Source organism: Rattus norvegicus, chromosome 11 (assembly GCF_021556685.1).
Source record: "Rattus norvegicus strain SHRSP/BbbUtx chromosome 11, alternate assembly SHRSP_T2T, whole genome shotgun sequence".
NCBI classification, from domain to species: Eukaryota; Metazoa; Chordata; class Mammalia; order Rodentia; family Muridae; genus Rattus; species Rattus norvegicus.
This window is the reverse complement of record NC_141544.1, coordinates 56,883,708-56,907,494: the sequence shown is the minus strand read 5'-3', so window position 1 is coordinate 56,907,494 and position 23,787 is coordinate 56,883,708. Positions and strand designations below refer to the sequence as shown.

General features: G+C 43.1%; 1 protein-coding gene across 22 annotated transcripts in view; it reads right to left on the bottom strand.

Annotated features, from left to right (window-relative positions):
* Positions 1-23,787, bottom strand: part of Cmss1 (cms1 ribosomal small subunit homolog) — a 297,760-nt gene that overhangs the window by 18,470 nt on the left and 255,503 nt on the right. For all 22 annotated transcript variants that reach the window (XM_087575871.1, XM_087575873.1, XM_087575875.1 and 19 more), the window contains one exon: positions 7,875-7,954. In XM_087575871.1, coding sequence (XP_087431997.1) covers positions 7,875-7,919 — 45 coding nt within the window. In that variant the 5' untranslated portion in view covers positions 7,920-7,954. The remainder of the gene's footprint in view (positions 1-7,874; positions 7,955-23,787) is intronic.

Sequence of the window (23,787 nt, the reverse complement as noted above, 5' to 3'; positions counted from 1 at the left end):
CTCAAACAGCAGCAGCAGCAGCAGCAGCAGCAACAACAACAACAACAGAATCCGCAGATTAGGAATGCCTTTAGTCTCAGGTCTAAGAAAGCTATGATGACTGACTGTAACTTAAGGCACTGGACCAATGGCAGCAGTGTTTAGACACTTTCAGGAAGCAGAGTGGATTTAAAAGGGTTGAGATTAAAATAACATGGCTATTATTAATCTTTAGCTTCTTTACAGTTTAAACAAAAAAAAACCTGTAAAGACTAATTGCCTTGCAGCTTAGGAAAATAAAGATACTGTCTCACTTACTTAGAAAGTTAAGCTGTCTTGTGGATGTAGATTAATGTCAACTTAATGTTCGTACATGCCAATAAGAAACTGGGCCAAGGCCACTAATATGTCACAAAAGATGCCAGATGGCCATAAGCATCTAATTACAGAACAAGGGAGCACTCAGCTCTTCCTTCTCAGCAAAGGTCTGGGTGTAATTAGTAAAGCTCTTAAAGCGTATAATGGACCCAGGCCTACAATCCCGGCCCTTGTGAGGCTGAGGCAGGAAGACGACAGTCATGAGGTTCCTGAACAAAAAAGTAAAAGAAAAGGAGGAGGGCATGACTGCTCCTACAGTATGGAGAAGATCTCTACTGTAGAGATAAGAGAGAAAGCAGGCAGAGGAAGAGTCCAGGCTGAACACGGCCAGCAGATTAGAGAGGAAGAGGGAGAGCACAAGAGGAGCTGCTGACCAAGAGAGCCAGCACTGGTCAGAGACCAGTGTAGCCTAAAGGGCTGAGTTAATAAGGCTGAGGCTAGAGGAGAGAGGAAAGGAGGGAGGCAGGGAGGGAGAATCAAGCGGTTGGAAGTGATTATGTGTTCCTGGGAGCTGAGGAAAGTTCAGATGAGGATGAGGAAGGTGACCATCCACTGTAGTGCAGATCACTGTAACCTCACAGGCTTCCTCTGCCTTTAACCAGACATTTGAAAGACCACAGTGCTAGGACCGGACAACAGACAGCTTGCACCTCTTCCCATTTTGTCCTGAGGTGCCTGGCTATCCATAGTAATCACAGAGAGCTCTATCTACAAACCACAGATGACCACCACAGGGAAGAAGGAGGAAGTCGAACAGTGCAGAACGTCCTCTGGTCAGGTGGTACAGAGACAGACAAGGTGGCCAATGAAAGCAGAGGGAAATGGTGCAGACTGAGAGGGCTTCCCACATGACTGGTCACCCTGGGGACTGAATACATTTACCTTTCTTTTGTCATCTCTCCCCGCTTTTGGTTTTCTATAAAGTTATGTACTCTGTGTGTGTGTGTGTGTGTGTGTGTGTGTGTGTGTGTGTGTGTGTGTGTGTGTGTGTGTACATGGCACAGATCAAGCAGTATAGACTGCTAGGGAGCTATGACAAAAATACAGCAACAGAGGAATTAGAAGACAGAGTATTCACCCAGCCCGAAGCCTGTGAGGACAGATGGCTCCTGGAAAATGACCAGAGAGCTAAATAAGGTAGTTTCTCCTTTCATGACACTTTGCTCAGCTCTGCTCTTCTGACTGAACAATAGCTAGAAGTGATAGGGCCTTTACAGGCTGTTGTAGACTTTGCTGACATATTTTTTTTTTAGTTCCCTGAGCTACTGGATTCCAATCCAATCTCTATTTTCAGTGGTCAACACTAGACCTTCCGAGTATTCTCCTGAGGTTGTGTTCACAGATCTATTCTGTGAGATGGTGGCCCTGGACCTTGTTTTGTTGTCTTGCCCACCTTCTACAAAAATGTTTCATTATATAGAAGACTGTAGTGGTTTGAATGAAATGCACCCCTCACCCCCACCATAGACTTGGTGTTCGAACAGTTGGCCCCCATTGAGGTCTAGGAGGTGTGGCCTTGGTGGAGAGTGAAACTAGAGGTGAGCTTGAGGGTGTGAAAGCCTCCTGACATTCTTAGTGCTCTCTCTCCTTTGTGCTTACAGATGTGAGCTCTCAGCATCTTACTCTAGCTGCCATGTGGAGCCCAATGGGTGACTCTCTTCATTAGCAGGATTTCTCTTTCCCCAACCTCGTCGGAGGAATTCAAAACCCCTGAACATATGACTCTACCTAATCAATGTTACATAGCCTCAATTACAGGATCAATTTCATTCCTCTTGATAAGAACCTGTTCAGCCAACAACTAAATTACCTGAAATGCTTCCCCATGCTAAGGAGGCATTTCCATACCCTAAGTCCTCAACCAATGACCACTGCTCATCCTGGATGTTCCTACCAGGAGCACAGTCCCACAAACTTTATAAGCCTTGAATCACCCTTAGTAAAGTTGATCTGCCTCCTGATAGCTGGTTCTGGTGTGGTCATTCACCATACGTGCTCACAGGGCTTTTTGAACCCCCTGCTTGTCATCTTTGTTCCACTGCCCTCATGGAGCACATCAGATGATCCACGAGAGTGGTGAGACCCACACTGCCATGGGTGCCTGCTGCCCCACCTGACATATGGATTCTGACCCTCTGGAACCTTAATCCACAATAAACCCATTCTTCTATATAAGTTGTTTGTTCATAGTGATTTATCAAAGCAACAGAAAAGTAACTAAGACAATGACATAATTCTCACCTTTGAATATTTCACAGGTTTAGAATAGCATTTAAAAGATATAGATGTATCTAAAAGAATAGCAGATGAAGCCACACCAGGTGCAAAGGCCAGGCACAACTGAGGAAGTCTGGGGTTTACTATCATCTGATAAGATGGGTATGATGCCTGACAAAATTACTAGGAAAAAACTCTTAGAGAAGCCTGTGCCTGTAAATGTAAAAGAACTGCAGTTCTTGGGGCTTGTGGAATCCTTCATATCCCTTCTTGCCCAAATTTTCATCCTCTGAAAACTTGATAACAGAGGTGCCATATGGGATTGTGATAAAATGTCTCAAGAATCTTCTGAGCATCTTAAGGTCTTTATAGGATCTTAATGTCTATAAGATCTAAATGTTCTATTACCAATGTCCTTTCATGTGCGAGGTTACCAGGAGCTCAGAAACCTACCTATGGGTACTACAGCAAAACAACCAGAGTAAATGGTTCCAATAGAGTTTTAATAACAGGCACGAGCAGGGCAAAATTCAATATGCAATGCTAGAAAAACAAGGCTGGCTATATAGAAAGTACTACAGCAGGTAGGATCCACCACTGGGCCCACCTCAGTAACAACAAAAAGAGCTTATCCAAGAATGGTGAGATTGAAGGCCTCTGGCAAAGGCTTTTCCTGAGATAGTACAGAGTCAAATCCTATAATGTTGGCATGCATGTTTCCAGCAATGTGGTATAGCATTTACAAGCTCTATCACCAATGCCATGCAGGATGTCTTGGGGTCAGTGTCCGTTCAAACCACTGAACTCCCTGTTAACTGAACAAAGAGCCGAGCTACGTATAGCATGGGAAAGGAGCTTACGCATCTCTGCAGATGCAGGTTACACAGATAGCACGAGCAGGAGCATAGGACAGGAATGAGTGGCTATAGCAATACAAAGATCACAGAGACTTCATGGCTGGAGGAATGAGAAAGTGAAAGTAGCCAGTCTACTGAATTCAGAGCAACAGGTGTAGTAGTGATTCCTGAGAGTTGGCCTGGGATAATCTGTCCTCACAGTTGGTCTGTACTGAGAGAATTCAATTCATAGGTTATCCAATGGAAAGGAGAAGTGGCATGCTTTTGAGTACATCTCAAAACATCTATTGGAACAACAGATGTAAAAGGAGATACATATCAGAGTACAACAGGAGTCAGAATCCCTAGCAGTTTTCAACATGGAAGCTAACAGTCCACTGATTCCTCCTGGATATCAGGAAGCAAAGCATGAGCCATCTGCCATCAGGTGCCAATAAGTAGCTGCTCATTGGGCTCATGTAAAGTCTAGTCACAGGAGAGCTAACAGAGTCTTGGTCACTGTTCTACTGCTGTGAAGAGACACCATGATCAAGGTATTTCACTGGGGGCTAACTTACAGTTTCAGAGGTTAGTCCATTATCATCATGGTGGGGAGTATGGCAACATCCAGGCAAGTGCTGGAGCACTAGCTGAAGGCTACAACCTGATCCATAGGGGATGGTGGGGATGTGTGTGGAGTACATGGAGAAAGAGAGAGAGAGGGAGAGGGAGAGGGAGAGGGAGAGAGGACAGAGACAGAGACAAAGCGGATTTGGACTTTTGAAACCTCAAGGTCCATCCTCAGTGACTCCTTTTCTCCAACAAGTCCACTCCTACTCCTACTCCTCAAATGGTGCCACTCCTTGATGGCTAAGCAGGTATAACCAGATACAATGGTATTGCTCCTTACCCGACAACCCTATCGAGGCTTAGCTGGTGGAAGGACAGAATACATTATTAAAACAATGGCTAAAGAGTTTAAGTACAGGACGCACCTTGCATGGGTGGAAAAGGTCATTCTTAGAAGCTAAAGCTAAAAGGTTGTCCATTGAAAGTCCCAGTGCCAAGGGTAGGCTACCTTCATACTGGTTGTTGGCCAGGGAGGCCCCTGAGATTCCGAAACCCTAAGACTATTGCCGCTGCTGCTTGATACATGCCAGACTAGATGGCACGGCTACCGTGGGTCTAAGAGCTTTCTGAGTGGATTTAAGGCCTGCCAATAGCAAAGAGGATGAAAGTCTAGACGAAGAATTCAAACGATGATGTTAAGGATGATTTATGAATTCAAAGAGCACACAAACATCTTAGTGAAGTAAGAAAGATAATGTGGGATTTAAAAGAGCAAATCAATAAAGAGATTTTAAAAAATGTCAGAAATTTGGGAGAGAAAAGCTCAACAGGTGAAATAACTCAGGAGAGTCTCATAAGCAGATGTGAGATCAAGCAGAAGACAGATTGTCAGGAGTTAAAGGCAAAGTCAAACAATGCAAGCACTGATACAAGAATACATAAAAAAGTCCCCGGATGCCATCAATCTAGAAGAAAAGGGAGGTCATGACAAACGGATAGAAAACAGACTGTAAGGGAAAACCCCTAAATCGTGGGAAGGAGATGACTGTCCAGATAGAGGAGGCATTTGAGAACTCTCACAGTAGAAAAGAAACTTCATCACTGTGGTCTCACAGCACGGCGAGTGTACGGAACAAGAGCACCTCAAAGGGACAATGAGGTGAAACGGTTCGCACTCATAACCCGAGATCTCTAAGCAGAAACTCTAAAGTCAGGGACAGCATGGAAGGCAAACAGGAGCTCTGAAGAACAACACTTGACAGTCTAGGTTACCATATCCAGAAAAGCTATCCCTCAAAGCTGTGACGTTTAAAAGCAGGCACAGTTAGATTAAAATAATAGCAAAATGAAACAGTCATGTTAACTGTGGTTTCTCTCTCTTGTTGTGCTGTACTCTCATCTTGAATGTGGGGTGATAATGTCTGTGTGGCATGAGGTGGATGGCATAGGCATTGTGGTACATTTTAAGTTCTCTGTAAGGGACACTGCAACTCAAGCATGGTGCTGCTACCATAGTGCATGGGACAACCATAGTGCATGGGACAACCATAGTGCATGGGACAACCATAGTGCATGGGACAACCAAGCCATCTAGTGATGGACAGCAAGTTTACACCACATGGATGCACGGACACCACCAGACGAAGAGAAGATTCACACATATGAGGATGGTAGTGCATCTTGTTACTCGGGATGGTATACCACTTAAAGGTGTAACGGTGGCATTTACAGACCCCAAGAGTAAGCCTAGTTCTCTTATGTTGGTAAATGGACAAAGTATTAAACTGCTCCTTAAATATATCAATGATCACACATTAGTGGAGCTCTCAGACCTCGTCAGAGAAGCATCTCTGTGTAGAAGATGGTGACTAATTCAGAAATTTACAATCAAAGTGCAGAGAATGAGTGTTTATAGAGTGCTCAGCTGCAAATAGAATGCTGTTGCTATCCCTAAGGCTTGGGGACCATCATGTGGAAGAGGGGACAGAAGACTATTCTAAGAGAGAGATCATCGAGGACTATGGTAAAACAGAGTCTTCCAGACACATGGGACTGCTGTGCTCATGAATTCACACAAACTGTGGTTGTCTGTACAAGATCTGCACAAGATTAAGCCGGTCAGCACACTCCAGCATGGAGGGTGGGTTCGTGAGCCCCCCACCCCTAACTGAGAAGCTATTGACAGCGGATGGCTTCTGATGGAGGGAGAGCAAAGATGGCTTCTGATGGAGGGAGAGCAAATTTTTCTTAAGATCTGTTCCCAGGGCGACTGACCATGTAGTGGATTGCTCTGCGTCCATGAGTATATGGGCAACACAAATTGGAATCCATAGGCTATTTTTTTATTTTTAATAAAAATGAAGACAGAGTGGGGGGGCATAGGAGGTGGATATAAGAGGGGTTTGGGGAAACTGAGGGTGAATATGATCAAAACTACATTGTACTCATACAGGAAATTCTTGAAGAAAAAATATAACTTATTCTAGATTTATCTACTTAAAACCACGAAGAACAAAACCATGAGTAAAGGAGAACTTATGTATTATTCAGTTACATAAGAACTCTTTAGTAAAATTAGGGGTATCCTTCACAGATTTGTCTTTCCCCGAAACCATATGCTCTCTGAGGTTTCAGCAAGGGCCTAACACAGCCTTTTATGGGGAAAAGACTTTGCTTCTATTGTGAATTAAACCACCAGTGATTCACATAGCTCCTAGCATTACTAGCTTGGGTTAACAGGGTCAGGGGATAAAATAAAGAAGCTTTTGGGATCCTTAGACTCTGGTCAGGAAGCAGACTAAAACATTGCTCAGTTGTAAATACAAGGTACTTTACATGAAAAATAACACTAAGCATAACAAAGGCATGAAGAATTATTCCAGGGCTTCGCTACTTAATTGAGGAATTCAGTCTGACAACCTGAGCTGAATCCAAGGAAGGAAAGAAGTAATTTGCAAGTTATCCTCCACATTTAAATGTAGTGGCATGCACACACATACATACCACCACCACCACCACCACCACCACCACCACCACCACCACCACCACCACCACCAAAAATAAATGTAATAAAAATAAAAAAGACAGAAACACTGTTAAATTGCTCCTCTGAGCAATGACTCCTCATGCTAATTTTCCTGCCTCCCCTTTGTGAACAAAAATAACCTATGCCCTTTCCACCACTGTTGTTGTTAAGTCCATTTTGGATCATCCTGGAGTGTCTTCAGGCCCCTCTGTGACTCTTGCCTTTGAAAGTAGATTAACAGAAGATGGCAGAAACAATAAGGCATCAGCTCCAAGCTTATGTCATAACAAGGCTGTAATACTGCTTTTGTGTGCATGGGGAGGCTCTATCTCCTTATGCTGTACGTTGTACTACTAGAAGACCTATGTCCACAAGAACAAGGCTGAATTTTTAATGGGGATGTGATAGAAAATCCTAGGTCAACACAATTGCTTACATTGTATACATTTTCTTATGTTTATTTTACCTGTATGAGCGCTTGCCTGCATGTCTGTATATGCACCACATGCATGCCTGCTGCCCGTGGAGTTCAGAGGGAGTTGTAGCCCCTTGAATTAGCATTATAGATGGTGTGAACTACTGTGTGAGTTCTGGGAACTGAACCAGGTCCTCTGTAAGAACAAGTGTTCTTAACCACTGAGGCTTTTCTCCAACCCCTTAAATACATTTTTCCCCGCTACTAAATTGTAAAAAGCAGCCTGGAAAACAAGCCTCACTGGTTTATAGGAAAACATGGTCTTTTCATGGGCAAAGAAAGTAAAAGCTTCCTCAATCCCAGCAACAGCTGACATTAGGGTCAAGAAAATGGTGTGGAGTGGATGTAGGTTGACTTCAGAGACAAGAGCTGTAATGCTCACACTGACTATTACCTGTTTGGTTTTCTCAGGAACCGGAACTGTGTCCTTCTGTGTCATTTCCGTGTCTCCTCCTTCCTCTCCACCTGACAGCTCTGAAAGGGGATACAGAGTTCAAAAATTAGAGTGCCTTTCCCATTCAATGCAACCTTGGTAGAGCTGGCATGGAGATTTAATCTCTTGACTTCAAAAATTGAAGCATTCAAATGCCAGTCTTGTTTAGAATATGAAAAGCTAATATCACATAGCATTAGAAAATATTTAATTATGTGTTACAGTTTGGGTCTGAAATGTCACCTATGGTGTGATTAGGAAATGGCCCCACAAGAGGCGGGGTAGGGGTAGGGTGTACACACATTTAACCCCAGCACTTAGGAGGCAGAGGAAGAAGGACCTCTATGACTTCAAGGCTGGCTTGGTCTATACTACACAGCGAGCTCCAGGACAGCCAGGACTACAAAGAGAGACCTTCTTTCTGATGGTGGTGGTGGTGGTGGTGGTGGTGGTGGTGGTGGTTGTGGGGGAAGGGGGTAGAGGTGAGATATAATGTAACATCTAGAAATTGGGCCTTAGTTCTGAAAGGAGGCTCTGGGGTGTGTGCTTGATCAGTACAACTAGCCCCTCCTCCCTGGAGGATAGGCTTGGAAGGAATGAAAGCTTTATACAATAATCACTTGACTCAAGTTAAACTAAATGCTACAGAAAAATGATGTCCCCATCCCTATCACCAAAGGCCTAGACTCTAACCTTGGTAGGTTGTAAAGAGGCCTTCAATTCTTTTCCACCTATTACAAGGGCATTTTCAGAGACGATCATGGAGGGAACTGGGAGTTTCCCCCAGTGATGGTTCCTCATCTACTTCTGCAGCACCAACAGAGACTCCTCGGGAGCCTTGACTTCTAAATCCCCATGATGTCAAAGAGTCATCTTCCCACCTCACTGGGGCGACACTGGAGGACTAGCAGGGAGGCAGCAGTTTCCTGTTTATTTATACTTTTTAAAGTTAGGATACAGAACAGAGCTAGCACTTCCCACACGACTGAGTTGTAGCTTATAATTATCTATACTAATAACTTAGTACAGCAACCACTAAAGAACACATATTGATACACAATAAAATAGAAAAACAAAGTGAGATCATCAAATACCCATAGAAAACAAGAGAAACAAAGCAAAAAGGAAAAAAAAATGAGACAGCAGATTTAAACTCCAACATATCAATCATTATATTACAAATAAATGGTGTGAGGCCCGAACAGCCCCCGCTGTTCTCTCAGAGGATCTGAGTTCGGTTCTCAGCTCCCACATTCAGTGGCTCACCACCATGTGAAACGCTTGCTTCAGGGGGTCTGATGCCCTCTTCTGTCCTGTGAGCACATGTGCACATACGCACAGAAACACACATGAAGAAAAGAAGACAAATCCTTAAACAAACGAATGGTGTAAACATACCAATTCAGACACAGACTAATAGAATGGACTTACAAATATGACTTACGTATATGGTGTTTGTAAGAAACTTAAATCAAATATAACAGTATTGACAAGTTCAAAGGGCTAGAAGACAGAACATATAAATATTGGTAATAAGAAACACTAGAATAGTCCCACAAGTATCAGAATAGAGAGTTATCTTAGTTAGGTTTCTACTATAATAAAATGCTGACCAAAACCAGCTCAGGGAAGAAAGATTTTTTTTCTTTCCCCTGCTTACAACTCCTAATACACAACTGAAGGAACTCAGCGCAGGAAATTGATGCAGAATCCTGGAAGCAAGAACTGAAGATGCGGCCATGAGGGAACTGTGCTTACTGGGTTGCTTTCGTAGTCTGCTCAGCCTGCTCTCTTACATCTCCCAGGACCATCTGCCCAGGGGTGGCAATGTCCACAGTGGGCTGGGTCTTCCCACATGGGCCATGAATGCACCCCAGGCTGGCCTAGAGGCAGTGTGATGAAGGCATTTTTGAAATCAAGCTTCCCTCTTCCCAGATAACTCTAGCTTTTGTCAAATTGACAAAAAAAAAAAAAAATCCAACCAGCACAGCTTTACCAGAGAATGAGGGGCTTAATATGCTAACAGTGAAATCTCAATCTCTCTCTTTCCCCCTCCCCCTCCTTCTCCTTCTCTTCAAACTCAAGGGGTCTGCCTGCTTCTGTCTCCCCAGTGCTGGGACTGAAGGTGTGAGCCATCACTGTCTGGCTACGAGCATTCCCAACCTCTGAGCCTCTCCAGCTCCCAAATATCCACACTTAAGACCTGAGGTCGATGGGGGCAATGTTACCAATGCACAGTGAACATCATCTGTAATAACTGCAGACTGAACACTGTACTCTCAGTTGGTAACAAGACAAGGATGCCTGCTTTCCTCAGGTTTGACAAAGAACACCCTGGCAAGAAAAGAAAAGAAAAGCACACGCAACGGGAAAGGACACACACAACACCCGTTTGCAGGCCATATGATTGCTTGCATTAAAAAAAAAATCCAGGAACTAAAGCTCGTCTTTCACGCACAAATCCTTATACTGGGTTGCATCACTGAGGTCTCATTTTCTTATCCTTCCTGCCGTGGCTGACTCTACAGCCCTTTCCTTTCTCGTCTCTGCACATCTTTTCACATAGTTTCTAGCCTTTAACATGTAGATTTGCACATAATTTTATTCTGCCTCATGGCTTGTGATGGTATTAAATACACATTAGGCCTTCTCTCTACCTGAACCATACACTGTCTGAGAATATGCACGACTGTCCAAGTATTTAAAAAATCTGGGGCTGGGGATTTAGCTCAGTGGTAGAGCGCTTACCTAGGAAGCGCAAGGCCCTGGGTTCGGTCCCCAGCTCCGAAAAAAAAGAACCAAAAAAAAAAAAATCTTATTTGCGTTTTTTTTTCTTCTTTTCTTTTTTTTGGAGCTGGGGACCGAACCCAGGGCCTTGCGCTTGCTAGGCAAGCGCTCTACCACTGAGCTAAATCCCCAACCCCTTATTTGTAGTTTAAAAGTCATTTTATGTATACGAGGTTTTTTGTCTGTCCGTCTGCCTGAGAATATCTGGTGTGGAAGGAGGTCAGAGAAAGGGCAGAGGTCCTGTAGTGGAATTATGGATGGTACGAGCCATCATGTGGGTGCTGGGAACTGAACTCACATCATCTGTAAGAGCAGCAAATGCTCTTAACGGCTGAGCCGTCTCTCTGGTTCACAGTCCTTAGGACAGCGCTACATTTCTAATATAAATATTTTCATATACTATGGTTAGCTTTAACAGAAACTTTGAGATAAAAAGAATGACCTACAAACAAACAGAGATGGGGGAGGGTTATGAACTCTGTATTTCTCCATTCTTTAGACTTTGCTCGCTGCAGAATATAGTCTATGTTTGGCTAATCTAGTTGAAAAATAGGTAATATACTTAAAAGTCCGTATGCCCATGGGAAATATTAAAAATAACTTGTTAATCAAATACTCTGAATCTGAGTTACTTCTTGTTCCAAAAATTATTTCATCTTTTGAAACCTTTAATACAAAATGAGGTCATCTTGTCGCCATGGCTTGAACACATTAGCCGTTTCCTTAGTCTGACATTTTTCGGTTCCAAAGAGGAAACTGCTGTTCTGAAGTAAGGATGGTAGCTCTGTGATTTCTATTAGGAGAACAGTGAAAGAAAAGTATAGCTGTCCAAGCTAGCCAGTTCTTCAGGGCTGCTGGGATGTGAGGTGACGCCAGGTCTGTCCCACTCAGTCCCAGTGGGTCATTCAGCCTATGAAGCAGAGGCACCAAGACGGGGCTGCATTTCTCCAGCTCCTTGGGGACTATTTAAAAACCACACAGCCAGATGGGATTGGCTGAATTTTTCCAAAAGAGGAGGCAAGGACAATGTCCTTTTTCGACCCATGGCAACAGTATCAATTGCAAACAGAAGATTGCCCGGCCTTCTCTCAGTGTTTGCCTTTATCTCTACTTAAGTATGGAAAATCCAATCTCCTAGCCTCCAGGCCTTAAGAGGGATGCTGACAGTGCCCTTTAAGAGTTTGTTGAAAGAATGCTCATTAAACCACCCTTTCCAACTGTGATGGCTGTTCTTGCTTGTCAACCTGACCACCTCTGGAATTAACTAAGACCCAAGCTGCTGGGTACAGCTATGAGGGATTTTTCTTATTAAATCATTTGAAGTTGGAAGAGCCATTTTTAATCCAGATCACTTGAGGTGGGAGGATCCACCTTTAATCTGGGCCATACCTTCTCGTGGCAGCCTAGATAAAGCTTTTGCTCTTTGCCTGGTTGCTTTCACTGGCAAGTTCATGTTTTCACTGGCAGGAGAGCCTACTTTGGAATTGTAGCATATATTAAACACTAGCTGGGATATCTAGGCTTGTGGACTGAACTCTGGACTCTTGGGCTCTGTGTTGGTAGACAGCCATTGCTGGACTAGTTGGACCACATCCTGTAAGCCACTCTAATACATTTCATATACATTTATTATAACTTATTTTTTGTTTACCTGCAAACTTTAAGTAAAGGAGCGTTCAGAGAGTAGGTGCTGGGCTGCAAAGCAGCTGTGCTAGTTAGGGTTTCTATCGCCATGATAAAAATACTATGATCAAAAGCAACTTGGAGAGGAAAGGGTTTATATCAGTTTACAGTTGTAGTTCACCATGAAGGGAATTCAGGGCAGGAACCCAGAGGCAGGAAGTAGGGAGAGGCCACGGAGGGACACTGCATACTGGCTTGCTCCCATGGCTTGCCCAGTTTGTTTTCTTACACAAGTCAAGAGCATCTGCCCAGAATGGCTCGCCCCACACCTTTCCATATCAAGCAATAATTAAGGAAATGTCCTACAGGTTCCCCAAAGGTCATTCTGATTGAGGCATTTGGTCAATCGATGCTCCATCTTGCCAGATGACCGTAGCTTTGGTCAAGTTGATAGAAAAACTCCCAGCACGGCGGTCATGGCCACTGTTGGTGTTCCTCAAATCTGCTACTGTGTAGAAGTCTTAGGCAAAGTAGAATGAATCCAATTAATTGTGTCCCAGTAAACTTTACAGTAACTCAGTTTTGCTGGATTTGGTCTTGGCCCTCAGTTTGCCAAACACTGACTTACTATATATAAATTAAAAACATGTTTCGAGCTGTGTGTGTGTATGAAGCATGGTTTCTAATTGCTTGACAGGAGCACCTAAGTATGATCAGAGATAAGCTTATTTTGATTTTTTGTTTGTTTATTTGAGTCAGGGTCTTGACACACACACACACACACACACACACACACACACCCACCCACCCACCCACCCACCAGGTTAGCCTCAAAATCACTATGCATCGCAGGCTGGCCTCTGAGTCACTAGGCATACAGGTTGGGCTCAAACTCACAATCTCCCTACCTTAGTGCCCCTCTTGCTCGCTTGCTTGCTTGCTTGCTTATTTATTTATTTATTTATTTATTTATTTATTTATTTTTGCCTGCATGTGTGAGCGTGTGCCATGCACAGGCCTGGTGCCACCGGAGGTCAAAAGGGTCCCTGGAACTGGAGTTGCAGAGGGTTCTGACCTGCCACGTGAGCGCTAGAAACAGAACCTAGGTCCTCTGAAGAAGCAACAGTTGCTCTTAACTGCGAACTACCTGAGAGGGCTCTGCCTTGTCTCCAGGTGCTGGTGAACATGTGTTTTTGTTGTTGTTGTTTTGTTTTCTGTTTTTAGAACTTTTCTGTTTATGAACACTTATCTATCAACCAATTTCAATCATATGAACATCTCATTGCATTTTGAACTTGCCCGTTTTTAGCAGTCGTTCTAACAATTTGTAAATTACATACAACCTAGGAATACTGGCCCAGGGCGTTCAGGAACCCTTTATGGCTTCCTGTTGAATTGCTCCTTACAATTATGCTCTGACTCTTTTCACGTGGGGAGCTGTAACGACCCCTCTATGTTTCTCTAAGTGTTTGGCTGTTCTCTGGGAAAGCTGCATCACATAAACTGGAAAGTCATGCTGCGTACAGAGCCTTAAACGCTCTAAAGAGTTTCGCTAAAATTACTCATCCCTTGGAGCCAGATTGTTTTACTTGGCCAGGAGAACCAGGGCTCAGAACTCTCTTCAAGAACCATGTTCCCAGCTCATTAAGAGACTCCCACCAGAGTCACTGAGCAAGCACACATTCCTACATCCGAAAATGAACCTGGAGAATGAACTCTGTGAAGGCCTCAGGGCACTTCAGCCATGCAGGACACAGCGAGGGGAAGGGGAGGACAAGGGAGTCCAAAACCATCTAAGGAAAGAGGCACTCAGTGTCCCTAAGAGAGGCCTGCAATAAGGGAGGTGCCATGCTTTCACTGTCTCTGTACATCCATAGAGCAGTTCATACAGATGCGCTGTGACTAAAACCAGAGGCTTTGCCACCACTTGGGCCCCCTCAACAAAGAACCATTTTTACCTGCAAATGCATCTCACTCAGATTATTCCAGAGACAGTCTTTTAACAGTTCTAGCTCTTGTTTTCTCCAGCATCTTACCACTGCCCTCACGTTGTACAAGACCTTCTGTAAGCAGAGCTAAGACTGCCTTAGGGCTGTCGTGTAGCCAGCAGCTGCATGGCAGCTCCCAATGGAAGACACTAGGGAGATGGAGACCCAGGGAAGGAGGTGGAGGAGGAGCCGCAAACTCAAGCCCAAGTCTATCATGCCGGCACAGGGTATCTGGCTGCTATGACAGGGAAGGCTGTTCAAGACAGCAGGCTGGTCTCCAGCCTAGCCATGGCTAGCCACACAGGTCTAGAGTCTGTATACGTGTCAGTGTATAGGAGCCTCCAAAGTCTTCTGACGGCTTGCAGTGATTTATCAGGCTTTATGCTGGGATAGCCTATGCCACTCTGTGCCCCACCCCTGCAGGACCTTACACTTTCTCTTTTATATGGATATTCTCTTATATTCAGCAAAGAACTGGGCAAGATCTAGTCCTCTCTTAAGCTCCTTAAGGTCACTTCTTCCTCTAAAAAGTCTGATAGAAAAAATGCTTTTGGACAAAGGCCTATGAGCTGGCACTCTGTAACACAAGGTATTTTGGTGCTCTAAACTGAAAGGGGGAGGGGGGGGTGAGGCAGTTCCTTTACCCCATTTATTTTGTCATTTCAAATGGCAACGGTAGTTTCATCTACAGCCCAGTAATGGTTCTATTTTTAGTCTGAGATGTCCCTAGCAACAGATTTAGAGCTTTGTTTACAAAACATGCCGCTTGTTCCCACAGGAAACTTTAAAGCCAGAAATTTGGAGCAGGGTAGCAAAACATGAAATAAAATTGCTTGCTGGGTCCTGGGACTGATAGGCGTAGAGTATTGATACCAGCAAGAGCACCTCAGAGAAACCTGGCTGAAGGGAAGTCTGAGTTGCTTAGCTGCTCATGCTTCTCCTGCCCTTGCCGAGTTAAACCCTGGGTATTGTCTAAAAAGGCTAACTGCTCTAGTTTAGTACTATATTATGTAATTAAAAAAAATTAAAAGTGAACTCTGGCATAGTGGCACATGCCTTTGATCCTAGCACTTGGGAGGCAGATGGGTCTCTATGAGTTTGAGGCCGGCCTGGTTTTCATAATGTTCCAGATAGATAGATAGATAGATAGATAGATAGATAGATAGATAGATAGATAGATAGACAGACAGACAGATGATAGACAGACAGACAGACAGGTACTTATTTTTCTACATGTGTGTTTGCTTATGTGTATATGTGTACCGCATGTGTGCAGATGCTTGGAGAGTCCAGGAGAAGGAGATGGCTCCCCTAGAACTAGATGTACTGTTGGCTGTTTGGAAGCCAATACTTGAAGTGGGTGCTGAAAAATGAAGTTGGTTGGGTGCTCTACAAGAACAGCAAGTGCTGTAAGCCACCGAACTACCTCTCCAGCTCCTTCAGTGTATTTCTTTAAGCTAAATGCACACAGAAAAAGCTCCTTGTGAGCCACCAGCTTACGTCAAGAACAAAGGCTCCTCGCCTGTGAACTCCTGTGCTCCCATCTAGCCTCAGTGGCAGGGAGGAGGTCTTCAGTGGCCAAAATCCAGGGTCCTTAGAACTTCCGCTACCTTTGTGGCAAACATTACAGTAGATCATACAGGCATTAGGGGATGGTTTTGCAGGGAGAAACATGACCTATTTTCTTTCTGTCCTGCAATAAAGCCCCCCCCCCCCCCACCATATCATCTTTTTAGCTTAAAGGGAAAAAGTGAGCTGGCTTAAGTGACGTGGATTCAACTTCAGCGCTGTGTGTTCACCATGCTTCTTTCTAGTCTGTTTTACACCCGGAAATATCTGTGCACTTAGTTGTCCTAAGGCAAGGCTGATGACAGTGCCAGGATTTAGACAGAGCAGTATGAATCCAAGGCCCTACCCATTATGCAAAACTGCCCCATTATGCTGGAAAGAAAATTAAGTTCCTTTCCAGCGGTATGAGTGTCTATGGGATCTGAACACAGTTCAGTATAACCATGTACATTGTTTGATTTTTAACAATTACACATCGGAGGGAGAAGGTACTACCCATAACAGGTAGCCTCTCTCTTCCCTAAAGCCCCAAAACAAAGTTCTCCGCCAGCACCTCTCCCTCATGCTGTGTTCTATGTGTAGGAAAAATAGGCTAGCACTGCATTATGGCATCATCTGTCTAGTTCAGTATCTGTGTCCTACAGAGGCTTATTTCCATGTTAATATGGAGTACTACTTACTCTACAAGTGAAGGGATGGTGACGAGAACTTACTGTGTGTGTGTGTGTGTGTGTGTGTGTGTGTGTGTGTGTGTGTGTGTGTGTGTGTATGCACGAGCACAGGCATGTCAGAGATTAATCTTCAGGGTTGTTTATCTGTCTGCCCTTTAGAGACAGGGTCTCCTATGCACCTCAGGTCACTGTGTAGGCTATGCTAGGTAGCCAGTGAACTGTCTAGCCACCTCCTCCTGGCTCTGACATTACAGACAGAGGCCACCATTCCCGTATGTCACCACATCCAGCTTTTTAACTCTGGTGTCTGGGATTGACCTCAGACTCTCAGGCTTTGCACAGGATGCACTTTACTGACTGGGCCATCTCCCTGGCCTCAGCAGGACACCTTCTAATGGCTCCCACAACAGTGCTCTGTGGCTGTTTTAAGAGGTGTCAGCACAGACGAGTGACGGAGAATACTAGGAAGCCTAAGGTTTTAGTTCCAACTTTTATGATTTTGGGCAAATCACTTACTTTATGCTGCAGTTTTCTCATTTGTAGACCAATGAAGTCATACTGCTGTGAATTATGATTCTCTTTTGGCTTAGGGCAAGTTCTTTGGAATGGTATACACCCTGGACACGTCAAACTTTCCAGAGTGTGATAGAACGTTGAAGCACTGAAGGGAGGGGAATGTTTTAAAACATACAGGTGACTATGGCTCCTTATGTGGGTCTGTGAGTTACGTCATTTTCTTCTAGATGGAAATTCCCTAAGAAAGACACCTGAGTCTGCAGTCAGCCCTGTAACCCGCTTGTTACAACACGCTCTCTCAGGGAAGAGAAAGATTACTGACAGGGACGTTTCTGTTAGGACTGCCCCATGGCCCTCACAGAGATTCCAGCTGTCTAAAAGTCCATAAATACTCATACTTCCCCCAAAGCCCTTTCTTAGGGTTCAAGACAAGGTACTTTACTGCTCTGTCTTTAAAGTTTCTGCTAAGCTGGCTTAAGGATGCCAGGCCAGCCACTGTCAAGTCCGTAGTAAGAGAGTATTTAGAATGTTCCAGAACCTCAGTTCCTTGGTCTCAACAACATGGGATAAAGCAACATGGACAACCTAATGAAACAGATAAGATGGCCTAAACTCTGTTTGTCAATGAAGTTAAAACGGGGGTGTCTTCATTTAAAAATTAATTAAAATTTATTATAAAGACCTTGGAAATAAAAAATATCAGAGCAAAATTTTGAAAAACATTGTTTACCTCTTCTAATATAAGAACATAATGTTTTAATTATGGATATTACAGAAAATACACAAAACTTAAAAGGAACAAAAATTTGTTATCAGTATAAAAAGGTGGTTTTATTATAAAACAAAATTATAATTTGATGTATTTGTTTTCACATTTTGTCTTGTTCTGAGTGTGTATCTATATAATACACAATTTTATATACCTAGAATTATTTACTATATACAAATACTTTACACCCTTTAGTATTATATATAAACATTTTCCTATGTCACTAAATGGTTTTTTGTTTTCTTTTGTAGATCTTCTTACGCTGTCAGGACAGCCTCCAATTTATGACCCTTCTGCTTCGGTCTCCCACGTTCCGGGACTGTGTGATGAGATCAGCCTGTGCTCAGGTCTACGTTACTTCATATTATACTTGGGTGTCTTTTTAAAAAGCTGCATGCTGCTCTGTTTTACAAGTCATGTTTAACAATGTGCTGAGTGAAAAACAGGGGCAGGGGACAGATAGTCGGAGACCTCCAGACTGACTCCTGGGCTTCAGGCTCATCTTGAAGCCCAGTGCTGAAATGGTGGACTCAAACTGCCCACTCATTTGACTATCTGGTCCTGGTCCTGGTCCTGGATGTTGTCGCTACAGCCTCCATGGTTTTGCACCCTGCCTGGGCAGCTGAACTGGACTCCGAAGTTCAACATAACCCCAAGCACATGGCTTGATCCAACAACAGCAGACTACTGAGAAAGATTTGGTACGTCATTCCTCAGCTTTCCTCTTGCCTTCAGGACACTCCCTGTACTCTGCTGTGGCCTCCTATACCCATTCTGCAACACATGGACAAATGCAGGGAGGGAGAGAGAGAAGGAAGGAGGGAGAGAGGGAGGGAGGGAAGGAGGGAGCGAGCTAAGAATTAAATATTAGTAGTTATGATCAGAATAAAGAACCTGTCTTTTCCAAAGGCAAACGATTGAGGGAAATCATGACTACAAAGCAAATTGTCGAAAGACACAAACATGTCTTTTTCTGTTCATGGTAGTGTGCCACTACATTTAATTCCTTATATATTTTATATGTGCTCATAAAAATCTTTCAGAAGGGAACTACGCTGTACAGGACATGAATTCTTTAAGCAAGGCCCGCCTTTCTTTCTTTCTTTCTTTCTTTCTTTCTTTCTTTCTTTCTTTCTTTCTTTCTTTCTTTCCTCCCTCCCTCCCTCCCTCCCTCCCTCCCTCCCTCCCTCCCTCCCTCCCTCCTTCTTTCCTTCCTTCCTTCCTTCCTTCCTTCCTTCCTTCCTTCCTTCCTTCCTTCCTTCCTAATGTATATAAGTACACTGTTGCTGTCCTCAGACACACCAGAAGAGGGCATCAGGTCTCATTACAGATGGTTGTGAGCCACCATGTGGTTGCTGGGAATTGAACTCAAGACCTCTGAAGAGCAGTCAGTGCTCTTAACTGCTAAGAGCCTGTTAACAAGGCCTTAATTTCCATTTTGTAAAATACATAGGTCAACTTATAGGGGCTAACACAGCAAAAAATTACCAGTGTTAGCCTAACCCAGCAAACAATGGTGGTTATGGTCTTTATACCACGACAGGTAAGAGTAACGGAGCACTTTAATTTGATTGTGTGTGAGGCTCAGCGTTTACTTACTTTACTAGTCATGTGCATTTCTGCATGAGGAGAAAATTTTAACCATTGTTCATTGCTAAAGAGATTCCAATATTTTCAGTATCCATTTGTTTAAGTCTTTTAACATTTTAAATTGGTTTCATTTTTGTTTTGAAATTATTTTGATGTATAGAAATTTAAACTATATTAAGATCAAATAATTCTGTACTTTTATTGAAATTTTATTTGGAAGATTTCTTCTGATAGATAAATGCAGAGGTGTCTAACCTGAGGCCTGGGCTGTTAGCTGTCAGTGGGCCTAAAACAAAGTCTTAAACTTACTTAAAGTGGCATCAGATTTTTTCTTCTCAATTTTCTTTCCTACCTGGAACACAGTAGGTATGTTCTACCAATGAACTATAACCTTAGACCTGTTTTTATTTTTAATTTTGAGACATGGATTTACTAAAATGTCCAAATTGTCTTTGAACTCATTCCATGGCCCAAGAAGGCTTTAGTTCCACCCCAGCCTCAGTTTTCTGAGTGTCTCACGTTCTGTGCTTCAACTACCAGGTCTAGCTTTGCCCCAGGAATTTTATGTTTAATTCATGTATAAACATACATACATACATACATACATACATACATACATACATACATACAGGCTTACAAGTCAAGCATTTACTGATGGTAAGTCATAAACACATTTAAAACAATTCTTTGGTATACATACAATTCTTATCACTTATTAAAGACAAAAACAAACTTGCAAGCTAATTAGACAGACGTGCTTGTTTTTTGTACATTAGAACTAAATTTTGGAACTAGAGAGATTAAGAGGTTAAGAGCACTTGTTCTTCTGGCAGAGGACCTGGGTTCAATTCCCAGCACCCCTTTGGTGGCTCGTGACCATCTGTACCTCCAGTTCTAGGGGATCCAATGCCCTCTTCTGATCTCGGCAGGAACTAGGCACGCACATGTACATATATTCATGAAGACAGGCAAAATACTCATTTTGGTAAATTCACAAATATTTTTAAAAGAATTAAAAGTTGTCTGAATATTTGATATTTCAGAACATACCTTTTTTTAAAACAGTTTCCAGAGTTACTACTTGAACTTTATAATTATCAGTGGTTGATCTTCACATCAATATAGTATAAATATTATAACACTATATTTATAGTATAAATAGTATAATACTGCAGAAGTTTAGGGCCATTTTAGAAAGTGCTGAAATTCTGTCCTAATCCCCAGTCAAAATTCACTTAACAAGTTTGGAGGAACTGAAGTTAGCAACTCAAGCAAAGAGGTTAAAAAAAAAATCAAACATTATAGAATAATTTGGTACAAAGACACATTAGCCTGATACTTTTATGCTGAGGAAGATGATAAAAACTCAAGTCTTTGTTTTCTATCCATCCACTGTATTTCTTTTAGGACAGAAAACTTTGTATTATAGTAGGCACACACAATAGTGTCACAAGTGAGCAGAAATGTTTCAGGAGCTTTTGTTATGTGGCATGAAGGTCTGAGTAGTGCAAAGTGTTCAGATTAAAAGGCTACAGTTAAGTTGCAAACTGCAGCATGGATGTATGCCACCGTGGGGGGGCAAAGTCACATTCTGAGTTAGTTTTTGGTTACTGCACATTCAGAAGCCTTGTGCTACTGACAATTCTTTTGAATTCCCTGGTATAGTTATATGCCCCTATAATGGGTCACAACCCACAGTTTAAGAAGCTATGAACTAGAATAGTCAACATACTATAGCTGTCTTCCCTGCTGGACTGTGGACCGGGCAGGGCATCCTTTTATCCTTGCATGTTATACATGTGACAGTATAGAATGTGGCAGATTTTCCATCAACATTTGCTGAAACCCTGTATGAAATGACCACATAATCTAAGTCAGTGGTTAATGTTTGTATGATATATGGAAGAAGCTGTTATGCCTATGTGGGCTCTTCAGTAGCCATCAGAACAGACTATGCAGAAAACCTTATGGCCTGCACAGTACAAGGAAACAGCTTGTAGAATTAATCATTATTTCCCAAATGTGAGGAAGATTCAAGTCCAGGAACTCCACAATCTCAAGACCAAGTTATACTAAAGACTTCAAAATAGAGCTGTCCACTGTGATCTATAAAACAGGAAACACTTTATAGGAACCGAGGGACAGCTGTTTCCCTGTTTCTGTTTTAAAGGGGAAACAGGCAACAGGGCTCAAGGGTACCCTAAGCATACAGAGAAAATGTATTTGCTTAGGGAAATGTGACGAGGAGCTGGCAAAGGGTGTGGGGTTTGTATGATAGCGTCCTGGTGGGCAGACTGAAGAGGATATGGACCACAGCGGAGTCACTTCAGCACTGTGATGAGAGAAGGGAAACAGCAGAACAGAGGAGGAGGAAAAGAGACACGAGGCAGCAACTAAAGGGAGCTGTATGCACTCCAGGGAAGACACGCACTGTAAGAACCAGGGATTGCTTACACTGAGAATGACTTTAGCTAAATAAAGTTGACGTGAAGATGACACTAATTTAGACAGAAGTACAGAAACTGAAACCCTAGTCACCAGTAGCAGCATGAATACCATTTATACCATGGAAGGGATTTTTTACAGAAGCATATCTGGAAAATATATTAGGAGTCCAGGGGAGAATTTTACACTGCTCGGATATACTTAGAAGCAGGTAACAGACAAAGAAGCATGTTTAAAATTTTCATACTTAAACTTTACTAGCACTGATATTTTTAGTATAACCAAGCATCTGTTGAATTGAAAGGATCACACATTTTGTATTATGCACTGTATTCTCTTAAGGGGCAGTTGGCAGCCAGCAATCTTTAGCATTTCTTAAAAAGCATCCAATTATTGTTATTTGGGGGAAATGACCTAATTCTTTCTTTAAAAGAACAAAGTTAATGTTGGCTTCCTGAATTTTCCTTCTCTCCTTCCTATGACTTATGATGAAAGACTCCATTATGGCCATATGGATATGACCTCATTTACCCCTCAAATATTTAATAGACACCTGTTGCATACCTGGTGCCTTGCTGTGCCTCAAGGTAGCCAGAAAAGTAAGACAACTGACTTTTACCACAAGACACTGACGACATAGAGGAAAAGGTGGGGGTGTGCAAGCAATTAAAACGTGGTGTGAGACTACAATGCTGGCATAGACCAGGCTGCCCGGGGTGTGCGGCTGTGTTGACTGGAAGGAACCTCAGACTGAGGTTGTCTGAGGTGGAGACCTGTGTGCACGCTGTTCATTAAAATCCAGCTCCACACAAAAGCAAAGGCCATTCTCTGTCTGGTGACTTACACACTAGAACACTGTAGGACGTGCTCATGAACAGGAGATCTGATGTCAACAAGGGCATCTGCATACAACGAAAGACGACAGCAATGGAAAGACTACTGCTATTATACTCATGTTCTTGCTTCAAAAATGATCTTGAGCCATAAAAAAGCTAAAGGGTAGCATTTCACAATGAGAGGCTATGGCTGCTGCCACTGCCACAGCTCTGATGACTATTTTCGAAGTTCACTTCTCTCTCTCTCTGCCCAACTTTCTTTTTTTTAACCCCTCCCTGTCCCCAGACAGAGCTACAGTTAACAGAGATGGCACCAAAACAAGCAAATCCTTAAGTCATTTCTTACCTAAGAATCACAAGCTGTTCAGCTGAAGCCATAATTAATGTACAACGCCTTCCTCTGACTGGTAGCAGCTTTCAGCTGGGTTCAGGTGAATTTGGTTTGGAGATCACTGTTTTAGTGTTCAAGAGAACTCATGCTGTCACATTTAAGAACATGAAATACTACACCATTTCCTTGAAGTCAGCTGGCAACTGCCGTTGATGGGAATGGAAGCAGGTGAGCCCCCCGCCCCCACTCCAATGACCTCAGTAGTTCAGACCTCAGAAGCAGTTCCGAGACATCAGGGATGTGCACAGTGTCTCTCTCTACCGACTGCAGCATGGGCGCAGATAAATCTGCCCAGAAACGTTTCACCTTACTGTGTAAGTTATTTTAACTTGGTAATTACAACTTGGTGGAAAGGTTAAGACTACTTTGACATCACATGCTCTGTACACTGACTGCTTCTGACACAGGGAAGCATGCCCTCGAGCTGTTTTCTGAGTTGTACACCAAGCCCTAGGGCTAGAGTTTATTTATGTTGGCTACTTTACACCTTCTCGCTCGCCCCTCCAGTTTCCCTTACCTTCATGCCAAAATGTAGACACACAGTTTTTCCTTTTTATAATTTACTATGTTGAACTTATATCCAAGTCAGGATGCCCCTTTCAGCCACAGGAAGCGTCTGGGGGCCACCTGACTCACTGACAGGACAAACAGAAAAGGCAATCTGGCTAAAAAGGAGAGACAAGTGGAAA